Source organism: Jaculus jaculus, chromosome 20 (genome assembly GCF_020740685.1).
Source record: "Jaculus jaculus isolate mJacJac1 chromosome 20, mJacJac1.mat.Y.cur, whole genome shotgun sequence".
NCBI lineage: Eukaryota > Metazoa > Chordata > Mammalia > Rodentia > Dipodidae > Jaculus > Jaculus jaculus.
Genome location: NC_059121.1, coordinates 28,341,776 through 28,363,528, shown reverse-complemented (window position 1 = coordinate 28,363,528; position 21,753 = coordinate 28,341,776). Strand labels below are relative to the sequence as shown.

Genomic DNA, 21,753 nt, shown 5'->3' with positions numbered 1-21,753 from the left:
TTTGAACGCAAATAAATGTTTTTTGCAGTTTAAAGACAGATCTCAAACCTTAAACCTTTATATAGCTGGGTGTGGTGGTGCACGCCTTTAATCCCTACACTTAGGAGGCAGAGGTAGGAGAATTGCCATGAGTTCAAGGCCACCCTAAGACTACATAGTGAATTCCAGGTCAGCCTGGGCTACAGTGAGATTGCTACCTCAAAAAAACCAACAAAACCACCATCACAACAATAAAACCCTTTATATACATTCATGGTTAAGGGCCTACATTTCGCATTAATACGGACATTTTCCATAGTGCAAGAGTAGTGAACTTGAAAACCAGACCTTTTATGTTGGATATAGGAAAACATAACAGAGAGGATTTGTAAGTTATGATGAAAACATACAGTGAAACCTAATTTTATTTGAGACTAAGCCATGACTGCTCTGTATTTTTCAACTCATTAACTATCACAGAAAGGTTAATTTATAAGCATGTACTTTAATAGTTAAATATCTTTAGATTCAGTGATTGGCTTCATAATTTCCCTTTAATTAAAAAATCATTTCTGGGCTGGAGAGATGGCTCAGTGGTTAAGGCACTTGCCTATAAATCCTAACAACCCAGGTTCAATTTCACAGTACCCAAGTAAAGCCAGATGCACAAAATGACTCATGTGTCTGGAGTTTATTTGCTGGGGCCAGAGGCCCTAGCCCACCCATTCTCTCTGTCTCTCTATATTTATCTGTTTCTGTCTCTCTCTGCTTTTAAATAGATAAATTTTCTGAAAAACTTTTTTTAAATAAAAAATCCCTGTGCCACAAGCCTCAGCAGCTCTTTCTGGTCTCTGCTGCCTTCTCTAATCACTCCAAGCTATGCCACTGACCACACCCACATACTTGAGCCCCCACACCAGCCGCCTCCTTGGGCTCCCTTCAGGTCTAGGTCTTGAATCCCCAGGCCCACCCACCTCCCCACCCCCACTCCAGTTTCCTGTCACCAGCGTGCATCTACAGCACCCCAGACAGGGAGCACAGGAACAAACTGAGAGGTCTCCACCAAGATTGTCTAGTTCCACAATGAATGTCTCCAATGAAAACAGAGGAGGCAACAGAAATACAACCCCCAGTGAAAGCTCAATAAACTATGTGACCCTGACAAAGCAAACTGCTGAACTGGAAGCAAACCATCAAAAAAAATTGCATAGGGCTGGAGAGATGGCTTAGCGGTTAAGCGCTTGCCTGTGAAGCCTAAGGACCCCGGTTCGAGGCTCGGTTCCCCAGGTCCCACGTTAGCCAGATGCACAAGGGGGCGCACGCATCTGGAGTTCATTTGCAGAGGCTGGAAGCCCTGGCTCGCCCATTCTCTCTCCCCCTCTATCTGCCTTTCTCTCTGTGTCTATCTCAAATAAATAAATAAAAATTTAAAAAAAAATTGCATAAATGAAATACACACAAATTTTGTCACTAGGCTTAACTTAATGTAGGAAACCCAGAGAGACCTCAAAAGAGATAAATAAATTGAAGGTGAGTCAATAAGTAGCAGATCTCAATAACCAGTTGATTATGCTTAATGAAGACATGATAAAATGCAAGCATGGATTCCAGGAAGCATTAAGAAAATCAAACCTGCTTGGCATGGTGGCACACGCCTTTGATCCCAGGGAGGCAGAGGTAGGAAGATCACCATGAGTTCAAGGCCATCCTGAGACTACCGAGTGAGTTCCAGGTCAACCTGAGCTAGAGCAACACACTACCTCAAAAAAAAAACCCAAAAAACAAACAAAAAAAAAAAAAAAGAAAGAAAGAAAAAGGAAAAGAAAATCAAACCTCAACCTGAAATTGGACCTCACAACAGAGATGGACACAACAGAGATAACAAAAATCAAAAAGGGCTGTTAAGAGCCTCTCTAGAAGCCCTCAATAACAGAGTCAATCATGTGGAAGCAGAACCTCTGATCTGGATGACAAGACAGAAGAAATTGATTGGGAGTCCCAAAACGTTCAGAAGTTCAAAAACTCATGTGGACAGAATGTAAGGGAAGTGTAGGATGCCCTAAAATAACCAAACATTTGGATCATAGGTATACCAGAAGGGGAAGAAATTCAGGTTAAATGCATGGTGAACATATAGAATAAAATTATTGAAGAAAACTTTCCTATCCTCTCAAATGAAAGACTCATTTAGATGCGGAAAACTCAGAGAACCCCAAAAAGATTGGACCAAAGAAAAAAACTCTCCAAGGCATATTATACTTAAAACCCAAAACAATAAAAACAAAGAGAATGCTAAAAATAGCAAAAGAGGAAAAAACTCTTTGTATACAAAGGCAATTCCATCAGAAGTACCTCAGACTTTTCAGTGGAAGCCCTAAAAGCCAGAAAGCCTTGGAATAGAAGCTTCAAAGTCTAAAACTATGGCTTCCAACCCAAACTACTATAGCCAGCAAAAACATCCCTCATAATGGATGATGGAAGGAAAACCTTCCATGAAAAAAGCCAGCTCTATGACTATATGAACACAAAGCCCAGCCTACAGAGAATACTTCAGGGAACAGTTCACACAGAAGAGTCAAACACTCAACCTCAAGAGCCTACAAGAGGAAGATCATAATAACCAAAACTAGAGCAGGCTCAACAATGTACAAAGCCCAAAAAAGCACCAAATCCCATAAAGCCTCCAACCTGGCAGGGATTAAATCAAACCTCACAATTATAACCTTAAATATTAATGGTCTTAACAGGGTAGATCGAAAAAAAATGGACCCTCCTATCTGCTGTCTTCATGAAATCCACCTCACCACTAAGGATAGACACCTCCTTGGGGTGAAGGGATGGAAAGTGATTTTCTAAGCAAATAGAAATAAGAAACAAGCAGGTGTAGCTATATTAATAGCTGACAAAATGGACTTCAAAAGTAATCAAAAAGAAGAAAGGCCAGGGGTGGTGGCGCATACCTTTAATACAAGTATGCATATGGAGTTTGTTTGCAGTGGCTGGAGACCCTGGAACACCCATTCATTCTCTCTCTCTCTCTCTCTCTCCATCTCTCTCTGCCTCTGCCTCTTTTTCCTCACACTCTCTAAAATATATAAATAAAATATTCTTTTGTTTTTGTTTTTCAAGGTAGGGTCTTACTCTGACCCAGGCTGGCCTGGAATTTACTTTGTAGTCTCAGGGTGGCCTCAAACTTACTGTGATCCTCCTACCTCTGCCTTCCAAGTTCTGGGATTAAAGGCATATGCCACCACGCCCAGCTAATCTTCTTCTTCTTTTTTTTTTAAAGAATGCCTGAGAGGTTTTTCAAGAAACTATCAGATAAAACAAAGGAAATTTCTATGGGCATACATGGTGGTTTGATTCGGGTGTTCCCCATAAACTTAGGTGTTCTAAATGCTAGTCTCCCCATCTGATGGCAATTGGAAATTAATGCCTCCTGGAAGCAGTGTATTGCTAGGGGCAGACTTACGGGTATTCTAGCATGTGGCTTTATGTAGGTTCTGGGAAATCAAATCCAGCTCTTTAGACTTTGCAGGCAAGTGCCTTAACCACTGAGCAATCTCTCCAGCCCCTCCCATGCCTACTTTAGTCTGAGCTGACAAACACTTGCCAGGAAGGTGGAAAGGCCTGAGAGGAGATGGGAACGTGGTGTGTCCCAGAGCAGCTGACAATTTGGCTCAGCAGTGTGGCACAACACAAGTATCCAGATGATTCCACTTACGTCAACACTGAACTCTGTGATTTTTTTACTGTCCAACTATTGCCAACACTATTTACTAAGATCTGGAGTTTGTTTGCAGTGGCTGATGGCCCTGACACACCCTCCCTCTCTCTCTCTCTCTCTCTTTATCTCTGCCTTTCTCTCTCTCTCTCACTAATATATATATATTTTTTAATCTCTGCTGGGTATGGTGGTGCATGCTTTTAATCCCAGTGCTTGGGAGGCTGAGGGAGGGGGATTGCTGTGAATCTGAGGCCAGCCTAAGACTAATTCCAGATCAGTCTGGGCTAGAGCAAAACCCCATCTCAAAAAAAAAAAAAAAAAAAAAAAAAAAAAAAAAAACCCAAAACAAAAAACCACCTGTAAAATCTCATTCAAGCATATCACGTTAGTTACTTCCACATAGCTGTGACAAAACCTTCTGAGAGAACCATTTAAAAGAGGATAGATATTTTTGGGCTCATGGCTGCTTGGCCCCATGCACTTGGGCAGAACATCACAGAAGTGGAGACTTGAGGTACAGAAGGCTCTTCACATAGTGTTAAACAAGAAGACAACTGGGAAAGAAGGGACATCCCAGCACTCGGGAGGCAGAGGTAGGAGGATGGCCATGAGTTCAAGGCCACCCTGAGACCACAGTGAATTCCAGGTCAGCCTGGGCCAGAGTGAGACCCTACCTCGAAACAAACAAGTTTGGAGCTGGGTGTGGTGGCACATATTTTTTTTGTTTTATCTTTATTTATTTATTTGAGAATGAGAGCGAGAGAGAGAGCGAATGGACGCACCAGGGCTTCCAGCCATTGCAAACGAACTCCAGACGCGTGTGCCGCCACCTTGTGCATCTGGCTAACGTGGGTCCTGGGGAATTGAGCCTCGAACCAAGGTCCTTAGGCTTCACAGGCAAGGGCTTAACTGCTAAGCCATCTCTCCAGCCCCATATTTTTAATCCTAGCACTTGGGAGGCAGAGGTAGGAGGATTGCTGTGAATTCCAAGCCAGCCTGGGACTACAAAGTGAGTTCCAGGTCTGCCTGGGCTACAGTGAGACCCTACCTAAAAATAAAATAAAATAAAAAGTTTGAACAAATCAATATCTGACTTCAAGTGTAGTTTTTAAAACATTATTAGACTTCTTATTCTTTTTGAGAAACTTATAAAATCTCTGTACTTTCTCTATGGAAAAATGCTCACAGATTCATACAAAAAATTTTGGGGAATTTTGTTGGGTGTGGTGGCACATGCCTTTCATCCCAGCACTCAAGAGGCAGAGGTAGGAGGGTCACCATGTGTTCAAGGCCAGCCTGAGACTACATAATGAATTCCAGATCAGCCTGGGCTATAGTGAGACCGTAGCTAAAAAAAAAAAAAAAAAAAAAAAAATAAATAAATAAATAAATAAATAAATAAATAAAGGGAGGAATTTAAAGCCTCTAATCTGAAGAAAGTCTGTCAATGGACATCTTATGAATGGTTTCTGGGTCATTTTATGACTCATTTGTCTTGGATCAGTGTTTCTCGAAGTTGAGTCGTGAGTAGGTTTGTCTGCAAGGGGAGAAATGTGTTATATTGTCAAATCTCAGAAATGATTCAGAGAGCAGTGTAATGGGCAAAATATATGTGTTTAACCAGGCAACAGTAGTAGTTTCCCCTCTAGGGCTTATGACCTCCTCAGCCATAGGCTTTTAACTAGATTTTCAGTACTGGGCATGAATTCCCTCCTATAAGAGAGCAGTTGATTTTCCACATAATAGACATGCCACCAATGCACCAGTTGGTACATTGGGCCTGGCTGGCCAGCCATAAAGCTCGCAGAGCCTACTACTGGTTAAAACCATTGGTGATTTTTCTCCTGCCAAAGGATGCATGTGGCAGAGCTCTTGGCAGCATCCAGAAGCGATTCAAGTGATCGGAAATGGTCTGCAGAGCTCAGCTGGAGAGACGGTCTCCTGGAGACTCTAGAACGGAGACCACTGAGGTGATGTTGCATCCCCATCTCATGGAATGGTGCTTGGTACATAATTGCTTACTAATAAATACCTTTCGGATTTGCCAATGAACAAGAAAGTTCCTCAGTGACTTGGGGAGCTCAGATATAAATAATAGTGCTACATCTAGTCCAAAAAAAAAAAAAAAGAATGTCATTTGGCCTATTAGCATCACTTGAAACATAAGTAGCATTAAACCAGCCAGGTGTGGTGACACATGCCTTTAATCCCAGCACTCGGGAGGCAGAGGTAGGAGGGTCTCTGAGAGTTTGAGGCCACCCTAAGACTACGTAGTGAATTCCAGGACAGCCTGAGCCAGAGTGAGACCCCCCACCACAGGGTGGGGGGGGAGTAGCATTAAACCCTGGGGAAATGTCTCACATACAGGAGTTTTTGGAGAACTTTTCTTTTTTTTTAATTTTTGTTTATTTATTTGAGAGAGAGAGAGAGAGAGAGAGGAGAGAATGGGTGTGCCAGGGCCTCCAGCCACTGTGAACAAACTCCAGACACATGTGCCCCCCTTGTGCATTTGGCTAACGTGGGTCCTGGAGAATCAAGCCTTGAACTAGAGTCCTTAAGCTTCACAGGCAAGCGCTTAACCACTAAGCCATCTCTCCAGTCCTAGAGAACTTTTCTTGAGACAGGATGTTACTATGTAGCACAGGCTGTCCTTGAACTCCTGATCCTCCTGCCTCAGCCTCCTGAGTGCTGGGAGACAGATGTGTGCCCCCATTCCTGACCTTTCATGGTTACCCCACCATTCCTTTTGAATGACTTGGGAGATTCCTAATGTTCGTAACCAAGAGAGCCACGTGCTCATCCCATGTGTGCCGTGCACTAGCAGTTTGCCCCGTGAGCTGTGTACTCTTACTCACAGCTTTCTCCTGAATGTGACACGGAGATCATCTGAACTGTCCTTCCAGCAGTATTGGTCTTGGCTTCTCAGAACTGGCCTAGGGGTTGAGTGGAAGGCATGGAAGGGCCAGGAAGTTTTTAACCATCAGCCAATCCCCGCAATCAAAAGCAGAGAAGGGCATTTGCAATTGAATTGCATGTAACCCTTGTGACAAGTGCAGATATTGCTACATTCCTTTTCAAATCTTATAATAAAATCCTGTTGAATGAAGAAAGTAAAAGTGACAGTAACCTATATGTCTGCCTGGACATAGCTACAGTTCAAAGCCCTGGCAAAGCCTTTTTGCTGGAGGGTTTTTCATTTGCTTAGGAAAGTTGTAAATGTTTTCTGGTAAGTGAGGACATTTAACCTCAACACAGCATTTATAAGGGTGGTCGTGTTACTGGACAGGGGAATGGGAGAGGAGCATAGGGCTCAGAAAACCCTTGTAAAGAGAGATTGTACATTTGAGCCTGGAGCTCAAAGGTCAGAATAGTCACTTGTTCTCCCCTTGTTTGAAAGGTTTCTTGGATCTGTATCTTCTCAAGTTACTGTTTGGGAAATAATCAGTGGGTGGTTTTACATGCCCCAGAAAAACACCACTCACATGACAGCGGACAGATCACAGTCTCCATCAGCTCTCTGGATGCGACATGAATTCACTCTTCCCAGAAGCCTTCTAGAAATATGCTGTGAAACTTCAGTGCAGCAGCTGGAAGCTAAGGGAAGTACGGCTGACACAAGGAAAGAAAGGAAACATTAAATCTAGTGGCTTACAGAACACTGACATGGCCTCATCTCAAAGGTTTCAGAGAAGCAGATTGTTAACCCACTCAAGTAACCACCGAAGGCTTTGTGAGTGCAGATAGGAGCAGAGCCTGCCTCCGCCCTCCAGAACCTGAGCTGTACTTGTGGGAGGTAAAGTGTCACTTTAGGGAAGTGACAAGAGAGAGATGGAAAGAGCTGTAGTCAATGAGATTAAGGGGTTTGCAGACTGACTTAGATGGTTCCATGTGGCTCACTTTGAAGGAGAGAGGTCACATGGGCCTTCAGAGAAGGCTTGAAATTTCCCATCGTTGAAGGACTTGGGCAGAGAGAAAGAAAAGTTTGTCCATATGAAGAGAAAGATGTCAAGAGCCCTGAGCTGTGAATATAGCTAAGTGTTTGAGCCCTTTGCCTAGCATGCTTGAGGTCCTGGCTCAAAGCATGACTGCACATGCTCCCAGCACTTGGAAACCAGAGCCAAGAAGATTATTAGTTTGAGGCCAGCCTGGGCTATATAGTGAAAGCCTGTCTCAAACAATGAAAACAAAAATATTCTGAGACAGAAAAGCACAAGACACATCCAGTATATGGAGGAAAATAGCTGTTTTCTTCTTCTTTTTTATAAATTTGATTAGCCAAGAAGGTCAATGATGGCAGATATGATTCATGAAATCCTGAATGGCTACCACTAAGGTCTGAAATGCCAATCTAAGGGAGGCTTAGGTTTTCTGTAAAGATGATCAATAAATATCCAAGAAGGGTTGAGAAATCCATCTTGCAGTGATAATCAAGGTGGAGTAAGTGTGTGTGGGGGAAGTGACTAGAAAGGTAAAAGGAGCTTATGTTGTCCACATGGAAGGCATTAAAGGCAGCACAAATAAGAAAATAAATGCATCTCCCAGACTAAAATGTGTCTACAAATTCCTGCACGCCACACCAGATAGCCTTCTCTTATGCTTCCCCTTCTACCGACTGGACAGTGAGTACAGAATAAATGCAGGAGTCAGAGCGAACAGCCCTGCAGGTGGCAGTCTCCACCCAGACAAGTGAGCTCCCGAGTCAGGGACAGGTAAACAGGTAGGCCTCTATAGGGTGAGCTCTGAACAGTGGGAACGGCCTGCCCTTGGGGTCAGGAAGATCTCTCCATCCACGCCTTACCACATAGGAGCTTCATGTCTACCCACAGTTTTGGGGAAGAAAAGCAGTGGGCAGTAACATTTAAATTTATCTATGTAACTCACTGCATATTGAAACTCTGTTATCATTCATTCATCCACTTGCTTGTTCAATTATTCAACAGTTAATGTTGGCATAGTTCAAATGTTTTTGACAGAATGTCGGTTACTAGGGGATACAAAAAATAAATAGTAGTATGTTCTCATCCTCAAAGGCTATAGTAAATAAGATAGTATGCTCCATATATAATTCCACTGGCCCACATAATTATACTTCTGGAGTTCTGTCCTTCAAACAGATTCACACAAATCACAGGACAAATGAATAGCCATTTACTGTAGCAAGCATTTAAGAACTTCTAAATGTCCACCAAAATAAAAGTAAAACCTATTGCAATAAAGAAGCAGTGAGGGGCTGGAGAGATGGCTTAGCAGTTAAGTGCTTGACTGTGAAGCCTAAGGACCCCGGTTCGAGGCTCAGTTCCCCAGGTCCCACGTTAGCCAGATGCACAAGGGGGCGCACGTGTCTGGAGTTCGTTTGCAGAGGCTGGAAGCCCTGGCGTGCCCATTCTCTCTCTCTCCCTCTACCTGTCTTTCTCTCTGTGTCTGTCACTCTCAAATAAATACATTTAAAAAATTAAAAAAATATATTAAAAAAAAAAGAAGCAGTGGGGGCTGGAGAGATGGCTTAGCGTTAAGGCTCTTGCCTGTGAAGCCTAAGGACCCATGCTTGACTCTTCAGATCCCATGTAAGCCAAACGTACAAGGGGACACAGCACTCAAGGCCGCACACATGCACAAGGTGGTGCACGCATCTAGAGTTTGATTAAAGAGGCTGGAGGCACTGGTGCGCCAATTCTCTCTCTCTCATTAAAAAAAAAGAAAAGTTTGTTGGGCTTGGAGAAAAGCTAGTTTCAGTACAAGACCTGCAGCTGAGCCCATTTTTACAAAAGGAACACACACAGAGAAGAAAAGATGTGGACACTGATATGCCTACATTTATAAGTGATGGTTGCTCGTAGAAAGGGGGATATTTTGCACTAACATGTAATTCTCATAGTTTGTTAACTTCCAAGATGTCTTGGAAGGGTACAGTGTTATAAAAATCCAAACCATATCCTAATAGAATCACAGGAGATTTAAGAAATATTAAACTGGGCTAAAGAGATGGCTTGGTGGTTAAGGCACTTACTTGTGAAGCCCAAGGACCCAGGTTCAATTCCCCAGTACCCATGTAAGCCAGATGCACAAGGTGGTGCATCCATCTGGAATTTGTTTGCAGTGGCTTGAGGCCCTAATGTGCCCATTCTCTCTCTCTTAAATTAATAAAAAGTAAATAAATATTTTTTAAAGTGTCAACCCTATTTAAGGAAGACAGGGTACAAACCAAAGGAATGAAATTTGGTCTTGGTTTTAAAGATGTCAGAATTCATCTGAATGAGGAGACTGAAACATTGCAAACAGAAGGACCTACATGTTCAGAGAACTGGGGCCTAAGAGAACAAAATGAGCATTTTGATTGTGTATCTCATAACACATGAGGTCAAACCCATGAAAACTAAAACTGTTGTCTTAGACTGGGGCAAGTTTAACCTGGCAAGATTCTTTCTTTTTTTCTTTTTAGTTTTTTGAGGTAAGGTTTCACTCTAGCCCAAGCTGACCTGGAATTCACTATGTAGTCTCAGGGTAGCCTTGAACTCACAGCAATCCTCCTACCTCTGCCTCCCAAGGGCTGGGATTAAAGGCTTGTGCCACCACGCCTGGCTTCTTTTTATCTTTCAGTGCCCCCTTGTGCATCTGGCTTACATGGGTCCTGGAGGGTCATACCGGGATCCTTTGGCTTTGCAGGAAAATGCCTTAACCACTAAGCCATCTCTCCAGCCCTCCACTTCTAATTTAACTGCCAAGGAAGTCTGCAGTGTCTCAAATGAAGAAAATGTTGACATTTCCCAGAGCAAACTATTTCATGCTATTAGGGTCTTCCTCTTGTTAATTTTTTAAAAATATTTTATTTATTTATCTGAAAGCTAGAGGGAGAGAATGGGCATACCAGGGCCATTGCAAACAAACTCCAGATGTATGCATCACCTTGTGCATCTAGCTTTACATGGGTACTGGGGAATCAAACCTGGGTCTTTACAGGCAAGAGCCTTAACTGCTGAGCCTTGTCTCCAGCCCAGGGATCTTCCTCTTATTTCTTTCTTTTTATTTTTGGTTTTGGTCTTGCTCTGGTTCAGGCTGACCTGGAATTCACTAAGTAGTCTTAGGGTGGCCTCAAACTCACAGCAGCCCTCCTACCTCTCGCTCCCAACCGCTGAGATTAAAGGCTGCGCCACCACGCCCAGCCTCTTCCTCTTTTTCTTAATCAAGATCTGGTAGGAGGCTTTCATTTTTCTATGTGTAGGATTGGACAGGGGCATATCCAGGAAAAATTTATCAGATGTATTCAGCAAAGATTTTTCGAATGTCCATTCTGTGACAAATCTTGAACTCTGCATTTGAAACGTCAAACTGAGTAGAGCACAGTGTCTGTTCTTGTGTTTAACATTCCAATAGGAAGTGGGCAGATGAGCGAGGACGCTGGCCTGGCGAGTCAGTGCTGGGTATGGGATGTGGCTCGGTGACAGAGAGCTTGCTTAGCAGGTGGGAGATACTGGGCGTCATCCGAAGAAAAAACAAACAAAGTAAGTGTTGAGGGCTGGCGAGATTGCTCAGTGGTTAAGGCGCTAGCCCGGGAAGCCCAAGAATTCCTGTTCTAATCACCCAGGTCCCACCTACAGCTGGAGGCCCGGGATGCGAGCGTGCAATGCCATGTATGGCCACAGAGGGCGCACGCCTTTAATCTCAGCACTTGGGAGGCAGAGGTAGGAGGATCTCCGTGAGTTTGAGGCCACCGAGACTCCATGGTGAATTCCAGGTCAGCCTGGGCTAGAGTGAGACCCTACCTCCAAAAAAAAGAAAGAAAGAGAGAGAGAGAGAGAGAAAGGGAGGGAGGGAGGGAGGAAAGAAAGAAAGAAAGAAAGAGAGAGGGAGAAAGATGAGCTGGAGCTGGGTGTGGTGACACACGCCTTTAATCCCAGCACTTGGGAGGCAGAGGTAGGAGGATCGCCATGAGCTCAAGCCACCCTGAGAATACATAGTGAATTCTAGTGAATTCCAGGTCAGCCTCTTGAGCTAGAGTGAGACCCTACCTACCCCCCTTATACCCCCCCCCCCCACAAAAAGAAAGAAAGAAATATGAATCATCCAAGTGTTGACACCAAGTCAGGTAATAGTTTTAAATGAAAAGAGACAGGCAAAAGGGGAAAGTGAGGGGGAGGGGAGGGAATCATCCTAGGATATTTTTTATAATCATGTAAGTTATAGATTAAAAAAATAAAACGAGAAGGGAACCCAGGACTTATATGTGCTTCATAAACTGGATTGTGTTTCTCAAATAGGAAGGTAGAATTGGCTCAGCTGGAGATCACCTGACCTGTCAGATTACTTACCCAAAGGACAGAAGCAATTAAACATTTAGTGCATGTTATTAGATATGATGAGTGACCTCTTAGCATGGTCTGAAATACAAAAGACTAGGAAGCACCTTTGAATGGTGCCAGAAAGGTCATGGTGAATGTGTGCAGAATAGATTGGACTAGGGAAATGATAAGATTGTTAGATGGCATTGCCCCCTAAAGGAAATGTTGTGCAAACTCTTGTATTTCCTTTTCACAAGTATACCACTCTCTTTGATTTCAGTCAGGACTCCAGACTTTCCACATAGGAAAGATATAGTGTGTCAACTGTGCTGAAGAGGAAACTTATAGGGGAAACATATGGAAAATGCTGCCAGGTACAGGAACAGATAATGGCTTTCACAATAGTATTGCAAGAACTCAAGAAATGCCGGGCGTGGTGGCGCATGTCTTTAATCCCAGCACTTGGGAGGCAGAGGTGGGAGGATCATCGAGAGTTTGAGGCCACCCTGAGACTACATAGTTAATTCCAGGTCAGCCTGGACCAGAGTGAGACCCTACCTCGAAAAATCAAAAAAAGAAAAAAAAAAACCCTCAAGAAATATCAGCAAGAATTAATGGTATTACATCAAGCCAATAAACTTCTGCCCAGCAAAAGAAAAAAGAAAAGTGAAGAGACACCTCCAGGTTAGAAGACGGCCTTTGGCAGGCACTCATCCGTGATTAACACACAGGCTGTACTAGAAACTAAAAGAAAGTTAACACCAAATAAAACAATCAATAAGTGGACACGTGAATGGAATAGACATTTTTCAAGCAAAGAAGTACAAACGATCAATAAATACACAAAAAATATTCAGCATCTTTCGTCACCAGTCAAAAGTACTCCGGGATCCCATCTCACCAGTCAGAATTATCAAAAGCAAATGATTTTGAATGTTGGCAAAGATCTAGGGGGAAAGGAATCTTCCCAGGTTGCTGCTTATAGTCCAGACACAATGGACATCAGCAGGGAGGCTCCTCAGCAACTAAAAATAACTGTCACATAATTCTTCTGATTAGCATATATGACTTGTGCAAACTAATGGGTTTCATCATGACACTTTCACGCTAACAGGTACTTTGGTCACATTCAGCCTCTCTTGCCTCTCCTTCCCCACTGCTCTTTCCCCTCTCATGACCTTAGTCATCCTCTGGTTACTATTGTGCCCCCCCACTAAGTTCCACATGATACAAAACATGTGACACTTTCTAAACTAAAAATTGCTGTTTGGCTCAGCTATACAATTGTCAAGTATACACCAGAGGAACAGAAGTTAGCAATCAACAGAAATGCCTGCACAAGCTGGGTGTGATGGCGCACGCCTTTCATCCCAGCACTCGGGAGGCAGAGGCAGGAGGATCGCCGTGAGTTCAGGGTCACCCTGAGACTACACAGTGAATTCCAGGTCAGCCTGGGCTAGAGTGAAACACTACCTTGAAAAACCTAAAAGGAAAAAAATGCCTGCAATGTTGTGGTATGTTGTGATGGAATCAATGTAGCTATCCATCAAAAGATGAATGAATGGGCTGGAGGGATTGCTTAGTGGTTAAGGTGCTTGCCTGCAAAACCAAAAGACCTCAGCTTGATCCCCCAGGACCCACGTGAGCCAGATGCACAAGGGGGTGCATGTATATGAAGTTCATTTGCAGTGGCTGAAGGCCCTGATGTGCCCATTCTCTCTCTTTTCCTCTCTCTCTCTCCCAAATAAATAAATAAAAATAAAGTAAAAAATTATAAAATATTTTTAACAAGATGACTGAATAATAATAATATAGCTAGATAGATCCTATTTAGCTATAAAGTACAAAATTATGTCATTTTCAGGAAAACAGATGGAACTGGAGATCACTGTGTCCCATGATTTTCTGAGGCAGGGCTTTACCATGTAGCCGAGGATGACCTCAAACATGTGAACCTTTTGCCTCAGTTTCCTTATTCCTGGGATTACAGGCTAAATGAATGGAGTTTTTAAAAGTACTTTTTTTTTTTTTTTTTTTTTTTTTTTTTTTTTGGGCTGAAGAGATGGCTCAGTTGTTAAAGGCACTTGTTTGCAAACCCTACCAGACCAGGTTTGATTCCCTAGTGAAATGGAGAGTCCCAACTGTGCAGATCAACTTTTTAAAAAATACTTTTAGCCAGGCGTGGTGGTGCATGCCTTTAATCCCAGCACTCGGGAGGCAGAGGTAGGAGGATCTCCATGAGTTTGAGGCCACCCTGAAACTACATAGTTAATTCCAGGTCAGCCTGGACCAGAGAGGGACCCTACCTCAAAACAAAACAAAAAAACCCACTTTTATTTATTTGTTTGCAAGCATAGGGAGACAGAGAAAGAGGTAACGGATGCACCAGGACTTCTAACCACTGCAAATGAACTCAGTCTAGATGCATGAGCCACTTTGTGCATCTGGCTTTACATGGGAACTGAGGATCAAACCAGGGTCATTAGGCTCAACCCCAGATGAATTTTTTTTTTCAAGGTAGGGTCTCACTATAGTCCTGGCTGACCTGGAACTCACTCAAACTTATAGCAGCCCTCCTATCTCTGCCTCCTGAGTGCTGGAATTAAAGGTATGTGCCACCACACCCAGCTCAGATCAGCTTTTAAACACAAATCTTGGTAACTCCCCTAGCAACAAACAAAGAAAAGGCTGTCTGTTAGTATGCAAGTAGCAACTTTGCAGCAGGTTTCTGTGTGATTCCATACCCATCCTAATGAAGGAGAGCAGGAGAGAATAGCTTCTTTCAGGCAGTTTCAGTTAGAGATTGAGGCCCAAAGAGAACCAGGAGATGCCACATCTCCCTGGTACAAGGATGGAAATGAAACTAATGTCTGATCGAGACTGATGTACAATGTCCCCTGTTGCCCACAGTCTAGCACACTACTTAAATAAATAGCCCAGGTGGGCCGGCCCTGGGGTCCACCCTCCAAATCTAGAAACCAAGCTGGTCTTCCCCTTACATACCTGCGTCTGATGCTGTAAGCGCTGCTGCCTTCTTGTCCTTCCTCTCCCAGTGTGACCCTCAGTGCATGTGCATCTCCCTGGCTTTTTGTCCCATGCTTCTTGGACACAGTGAGCCTGGCCTCCACGCCTACCCAAGCTGGGCGGGGCTGGAAGCGCACGGCACTGTTTCTTGATCTGAATTTTTCTGCTTGCCTGATATATATATATTAGTTTTTCAAGGCAGGGTCTCACTGTAGTTCAGGCTGACCTGGAATTCACTCTGTAGTCTCAGGGTGGCCTTGGACTCATAGCAATTCTCCTACCTCTGCCTCCTGAGTGCTGGGATGACAGGCGTGCACCACCACAACCGGCTGCTTGCAGAAATTTCTCACTTTGATTTCTGGTATATGATTGTCACCTGGCCTCTCGGTCTCCCATGGGTGTACTTCCCTCACAGTCCAGATCAACCACATGGGTGCTCTCACCAACTCTAGGGTTGCTACATGTGCCATTTCTTTAAACTCGGGGTTGCCATGGGTGTAACTCTCTTTGTTCCTTATTTCTCCTCTGAGTCATTTGGTCTCTGTTTTGATATCTGCCCTCTCATTTACCTAGCGCTTCACCATTCGTCCCCCCAGCTTCCCTCCGTGGGACAGCACATGGCAGATGCCATGCGGGTTCCTCCTGTCTCCCACACAAGCCCCGAGATGCTACCGTTCGTGCTCCCAGGGCTGCGCTCTAATCCCTCTTTACAAGTCTCGGTTTCCCTTAAGCGAACTTTAAAACTCTCCTCCAAGCCAGGCGTGGTGGCACACGCCTTTAATCCCAGCACTCGGGAGGCAGAGGTAGGAGGATTGCCATGAGTTCAAGGCCACCCTGAGATGACAGAGTTAATTCCAGGTCAGCCTGGACCAGAGTGAGACCCTACCTCGAAAAACAAAAAAAAAAAAAAAAACCTCTCCTCCACATGCTTGTGGCTCTACTGCAGTCTTTCTCTAAAAATTTCAACTTTCTTAAGAGGAATTTTATAAACTGAGTGTGTTTCTGCTCTAGCTTCCCTTCCTAAACCCTAATTTCCCTTAAATAAACCCCACAACTTGTGACTTCCCCCTAAATAAACTTAATGATTCACAATTTATTCTTCTTGAGTCTGTATTCTTTATTAGAGGTAGGACAGAACCCAAAACTTGGGGTTCATAATTCTGGGGGACCCCTCTTGGTCCCCCAAATCCTGCACCACTAATAATTACGGAATGATCCAACGGAGCAAAACCTCCCACCTTGCCACTTCTCCCACCTTGCCACTTGTGGGCACAAACGGAGCCTGAGTCAAGGTACGATCAAAACATCCAGGTCTAGCAAGCACTAGCTTGTGGGCTTAAGCAATCTGACTCAAGGCCACTGGAGTTTGATAACAGACATGTTTATGGACTCAATGCTGAGTTCTTCTAGCTGGGAGCCATGCCAGCAGATATGGGTGTGCCCTACCTTTACCTTTGCATAAAATCCAAGGCTTTTCATCATGGATGAAATCATTTGCTTCCTGATGGAGGCACAGCACCTTGGGAAGGCCAATTATTGAACCATCACAGAGACAGCCATTTAAGATGCCATTAAGATAAGGGAACAGCTTTGAGCATAAAGGACCAGAATGTATTTCCTAAAGTCCTGAACTGGCACAGGCCCTTTCCTTATCCCTCCTTCAGCCTAAGTAATTGCCAAAGACACCCCTGTCTTTTCTGCACTCTTCAGTGTCCCCTACCTCCCCAACCTCCACCTGGTCTGCCACTCTTCTTGGACTCTGAGTTATGTAGTACCACCCATAGGACCACACACCACACACACACAAACCCCACACACCCACTTGAATGGAAGCTTGCTAAATAAAGATGTGGTATTTCCCCTCTCAGTTCCATAGTCGATCTCCGCCCTCCCTCCTTGTAAACTAACTCAACTTTGCTTATTTTTAAATGGCAGAAGGTGCGGCTTGTTTGACTGTGGTTTTCCTGTGTCCCGAGCTGCCCCAGGTAGAGCCCCGAGACATCTCCATCCTGCCCCCCCCCACCGCCCTGTGCTTGTAAGCAGCTGTGTCTTTCAACCACGCCAGCAGTGCACTTCCTACTGCCTCCATCAAGACTCAGCCCCCCCCGCCCCCGTGAGGTCTGGTGCTGGGTAAGGCAGAGCCCTCCTTTCCCCACTGTACCCTCTGCCTGCATTTCCATTTCTCCCCTTTAAAAAAAAAAGATATTTCTTTTTATTTATTTGCAAGCATAGAGAGAAGAGAGAGAAGGGAGGCAGAGACAGAGAGAGAGAGAGAGACTGAGAGAGAGGAGAGAGAATAGGTGTGCCAGGGCCTCCAGCTGCTGCAAATAAACTCTGGGTGCATGAGCCACTTTGTGCAGCAGGCTTTCCATGGATACTGGGGAATTTACTGGGTCTTTAGGCTTTGCAGGCCTTAACTGCTGAGTCAGGTCTCCAGCCCCCATTTCTCCCCTTTGGGTAGGAGGTCTGCCACAGGACAGCTGAGAACACATCAGGAAGCTGGAAGGAAAGCATACTTTTTCAAAGCATTGTTGTGCAACCAGCCTGAGACTACATAGCAAATTCCAGGTCAGCCTGGGCTAGAGTGAAACCCTACCTCAAAAAACAAAACAAGGGGCAGGAGAGATAGCTTAGCGGTTAAGGCATTTGCCTGCAAAGCCAAAGGATCTTGGTTTGATTCTCCAGGACTCACATAAACCAGATGCACAAGGGGCACATGCATCTGGAGTTCATTTGCAGTGGCTGGGGGCCCTTGCACACCCATTCTCCCCCGCCTCTCTCTCTGCCTCTTTCTCTCTCTCAAATAAATAAATAAATAAATAAATAAGATACACACACACACACACACACATGTATATGACATCAAAAAAGAAAAACAAAACAAAAATGAATCAAGTTTCAAACATCAAACAGGCAAACCATTGAGAATGAACAGAAGTCTTGCAATAGTGAACTCCTCTGAAAAAATGCTTCAGATACATAAATGACAAACATTTATTATCTTAATGAAATAGATTGATAGAAACTAAGAAGAGAGTATCCAGATTTTCCTCCACTAATGTATTTAAATCCAGTGCCCTGCTGTGCCACGTTGAAATCCCTGACCACATGCTTACAGGGAGCAGGCAGCTGACTGACACTGAACCTCAGAGGAGAGGACAGGGTCCAGTCTGTGTCCACCAGTTCATGCTAGGGTATGAGCAGCTACTGTTGCCAGTTCTGACTTTTATTTCCTGTGCAGGAAATTGAACCTAAAGCCTTGACATGGTAAGTGAATGCTCTGACTACATACCAGCCCCCAGATCTCAATCTCATTTGTAAGAGAAGCTCTAAACTCACTTTGCATGCATGAGTATATGAGTATATGTGTGTGTGTATCTATATATAGAGAGATAGATAGATAGATAGATATGTATGTGTATAAGTATATAGATAAGCATGTGCACATTGAATCTATTTTAAAATGTTAGTTTGGCTTTTAAAAAATATTTTATGTATTTGACAGATAAAGAGAGAGGAAGAAAGAGAACGGGTGTACCAGGGCTATAGGACCTGGTGCGCCCATTCTCTGTGTCTCTCTACTGGGTATGGTGGCACATGCCTTTAATCCCAGCACTTAGGAGGCAGAGATAGGAGAATCACTATGAGTTTGAGGCCAGCCTGAGACTATATAGTGAATCCCAGGTCAAGTGAATTCCAAGGCTAGAATGAGATCCTACCTGGAGAAATCAACACATAAGCAAGTGTTTGCATGCGTGCGCGCACACACACACACACAGATCAAGTGACATTTGTATTTCACCTCTGGACTCAGAGACTGTGCTCAGGATACAGCTTAAGCCTGGATGACTAGAAATAAGCAACTCCCAAGAATTAAGCTTTTATGTATTTAGAGTTTTAAAAAATATTTGTATTTATTTACTTGAAAGAGGAAGAGGCAGATAGATAGGTAGAGAATAGGCACACCAATGCATCTAACCACTGCAAAAGATCTCCAGATGCATGCGCTGCCTTCTGCATCTGGCTTACATGGGTACTGGGGAATTGAACCTGGGTTCTTTGGCTTTACTGGTAAGTGCCTTAACCGCTAAGCCATCTCTCCAGCCCTGTATATAGGGTTTTCTAAATACAGCAGCTAGTGCTACTGGGGAAATAGGTTGCTCCCCACCCAAATATATTTATGCTTCCCACATATACACTTGATGCTCAGAAGTTAAATTCTTTGATACAGTTTCCTAATCTTGCTTCACTTTCTAAGACTGATGTTTCCCTTTTCTGTACCCATGGCACTCGCTTTGCTCAAGAAATCTGCAGCTTACTTGCCCTTGAACCAGTTGGCCCAGTCTCTTTTTTTCCTCCAGGAATACAGATGCATACTTGTGCTTAGAGAGCTTAACAGTTTGGAGTAAAGAGAGAGACATGAATCACAGGGGCTTTACTCCAGCTGCTAGCTGGAAATAGTCTACTCCCTGCCATCAGAGAAGGGGCTGAAGTGCAAAGCTCAGGTAGATGAAAGAGCCCCATCCTACAGGCACCAAAGGATAATATTCCTGTTAAAATAAGAATCCTGCCTAAAAGTTGTGATCTAGAATACAAACCTATCAGACGATCCAGAAACAGTGGGAGAAACTTCCTGAAGACAGGCTCCTCCACCTCTCCAGCACTGGTTTGGGAGGCAACCCTCTTTCCACAGGACACACAAGCGCCTGGGACCCCCACTCACCTTTTGTGCCCCGAAGAGCCAGGCAGACAGCCACAGCCAAGAGTGCCAGTCCTGCCTGCCGCATTCCTGCCTGGCCCACTGGCTTTGCAGCTTCTTAGGGGAGGCTTGGGACCAGGAAGTGAAGGTAAAGGTGCCCTTGGGTGCAGAGAAAGTGCAGGGAGAAGTGGGCTAGTTAGCTCCGCCCTGGGAGGCGTCAGGCTACCTGTTTCACCTGTTCCTTCTTACACTGCTAGAGCCTTGAGGTAGCTAGGGAGGCCCTTGTGGGCTGGGAGCATTCATCACAATCGCTGGGAAGCCATTACTAGGAAAACAACCCATGGGAATATGCCTGGAGGTCTAGGGGTAGGAGGTAGTCACGGTAATTTCATATCAGCTCTACAGGTGATTCTGATGGGCACTTCTTTTGAGAACCTAAAAAGAAAAATCAGTTTTTAGTGGCTTGAAACCCTAAGTTTCTGGGGACAAGGGTGCCAAGTCATAAAAAAATTTATCTCTGTGGGAAGATATGAGAAAATTCACTTGGTCTTTGTTTGCAGCCAGAGTGTTTCCAGCGAAGCTTTTTTTTCAACTTTTTATTGACAACTTCCATAAATATACACAATGTACCATGAATGCAATCCCCTTCCATCACCCTGTCTTTTCCCATCCACTGATCACTTCTTTCCATATAGCCTCTCCTCTTTTCTTGTGGTTTTTTTTTTTTTTTTTTGTCTTTTTGCTTTTTCAAGGTAGGGTCTCACTCTAGCCCAGGCTGACCTGCAATTCACTATGTAGTTTCAGGGTGGCCTTGAACTCACAGTGATCCTCCTACCTCTGCCTCTGCTGGAATTAAAGGAGTGCACCACCACGCCCGGCCTCTCCTCTGTTTTGTCATCATTTTTCCCTCCTATTCTTCAGGTGTTGTGTAGCAGCTTCACCCACTGTGAGGTCATGAAGGTCAAGGCCACCTTGACTCTGGAAGACAGTGTTGCAAGCCCTCCTCCCCTTCCCTCGGCTCTTACATTCTTATATTCTTCTTCTTTGTAAAAGTTTTCTCGAGGTAGGGTCTTGCTCTAGGAAAGGCTGACTTGGAATTCACTATGTAGTCTCAGGGTGGCCTCAAACTCATGGCAATCCTCCTACCTCTGCCTCCCCAGCACTGGGACTAAAGAGGTACGCCACCACACCTGGCTTCTTACATTCTTTCCACCACCTCTTCCACAACAGTCCCTGAGCCTTGGAGGGTACTGTAGAGATGTCACAGTGAAGCTTATGGCTTTAGGAAAAAAGTGAGACAGATAGAAGTTCCCATGGAAGAGCTGGCACAGGGTGAGGAGTGTGAGACAGGTGAAGTGTAAAACTCACCCCATAATAAATATACCTGCTACCATCCTTGTTCTTGAAAAGTGGCATGAGGTGTCTACGCAGTAGCACCCACAAAACAAAAATAAGCATTGAAACTTCCTTGACAATTTGTCTTGAAAATTAGTGTGTAGATGTCCCATTCTGAAACTTATATCAACATTCCAGTGTCCTAGGATGACTTACAATTTAATAAACCCCTTCCATAATTCCTTTTCTGTTAAGATTCGCTATGTTTTAACCTGTAAGATGTTGGAGTTTTAATACTATGAAACCATTGAAAGAAAATGAAGTACAAGTGTGGCCATAGAGAATTATTTCTGATCTATCAACTGAGAAACGTTGTAAGAATCAGTTAGGCTTTGAAAACAAGTGCCTTTAAACACCAAACCATCTCTCTAGCCTTATTAGCATATCTTATTTTTACAAATGTGGTTTAATTCAGGTGTCCCCCAGAAACTTAGGTGTTATGAATGTTATGTTCCCAGCTTATGGAGATTAGCATTTGTTGAACGAGTCATAAATTGGGTAAGTGAAATAAATGGGTCCTCATTCAGTGAGGCAAGTTGTGCCAATGTGGTCATAAAAGGTTGTACTAGTACCCTTGCTTCTGAGCATTTTCAGCCTACCTGGTAATGTTTTACATTTTCATAATGGGTTATTTTCTATGCTATAGTGAAAAC

General features: G+C 44.0%; 1 protein-coding gene across 3 annotated transcripts in view; it reads right to left on the bottom strand.

The window, feature by feature from the left end:
- Ccl28 (C-C motif chemokine ligand 28) overlaps positions 1 to 19,864 on the bottom strand; it is a 55,445-nt gene extending 35,581 nt beyond the window's left edge. For all 3 annotated transcript variants that reach the window (XM_004664913.2, XR_006634415.1, XR_006634414.1), the window contains exons 1-2: positions 19,730 to 19,864; positions 7,189 to 7,315 (exon numbers count right to left, since the gene is read on the bottom strand). In XM_004664913.2, the coding sequence (XP_004664970.1) occupies positions 7,189 to 7,315; positions 19,730 to 19,793 (191 nt within the window). In that variant the 5' untranslated portion in view covers positions 19,794 to 19,864. The remainder of the gene's footprint in view (positions 1 to 7,188; positions 7,316 to 19,729) is intronic.
- Between the last annotated feature and the right edge of the window lie 1,889 nt (positions 19,865 to 21,753).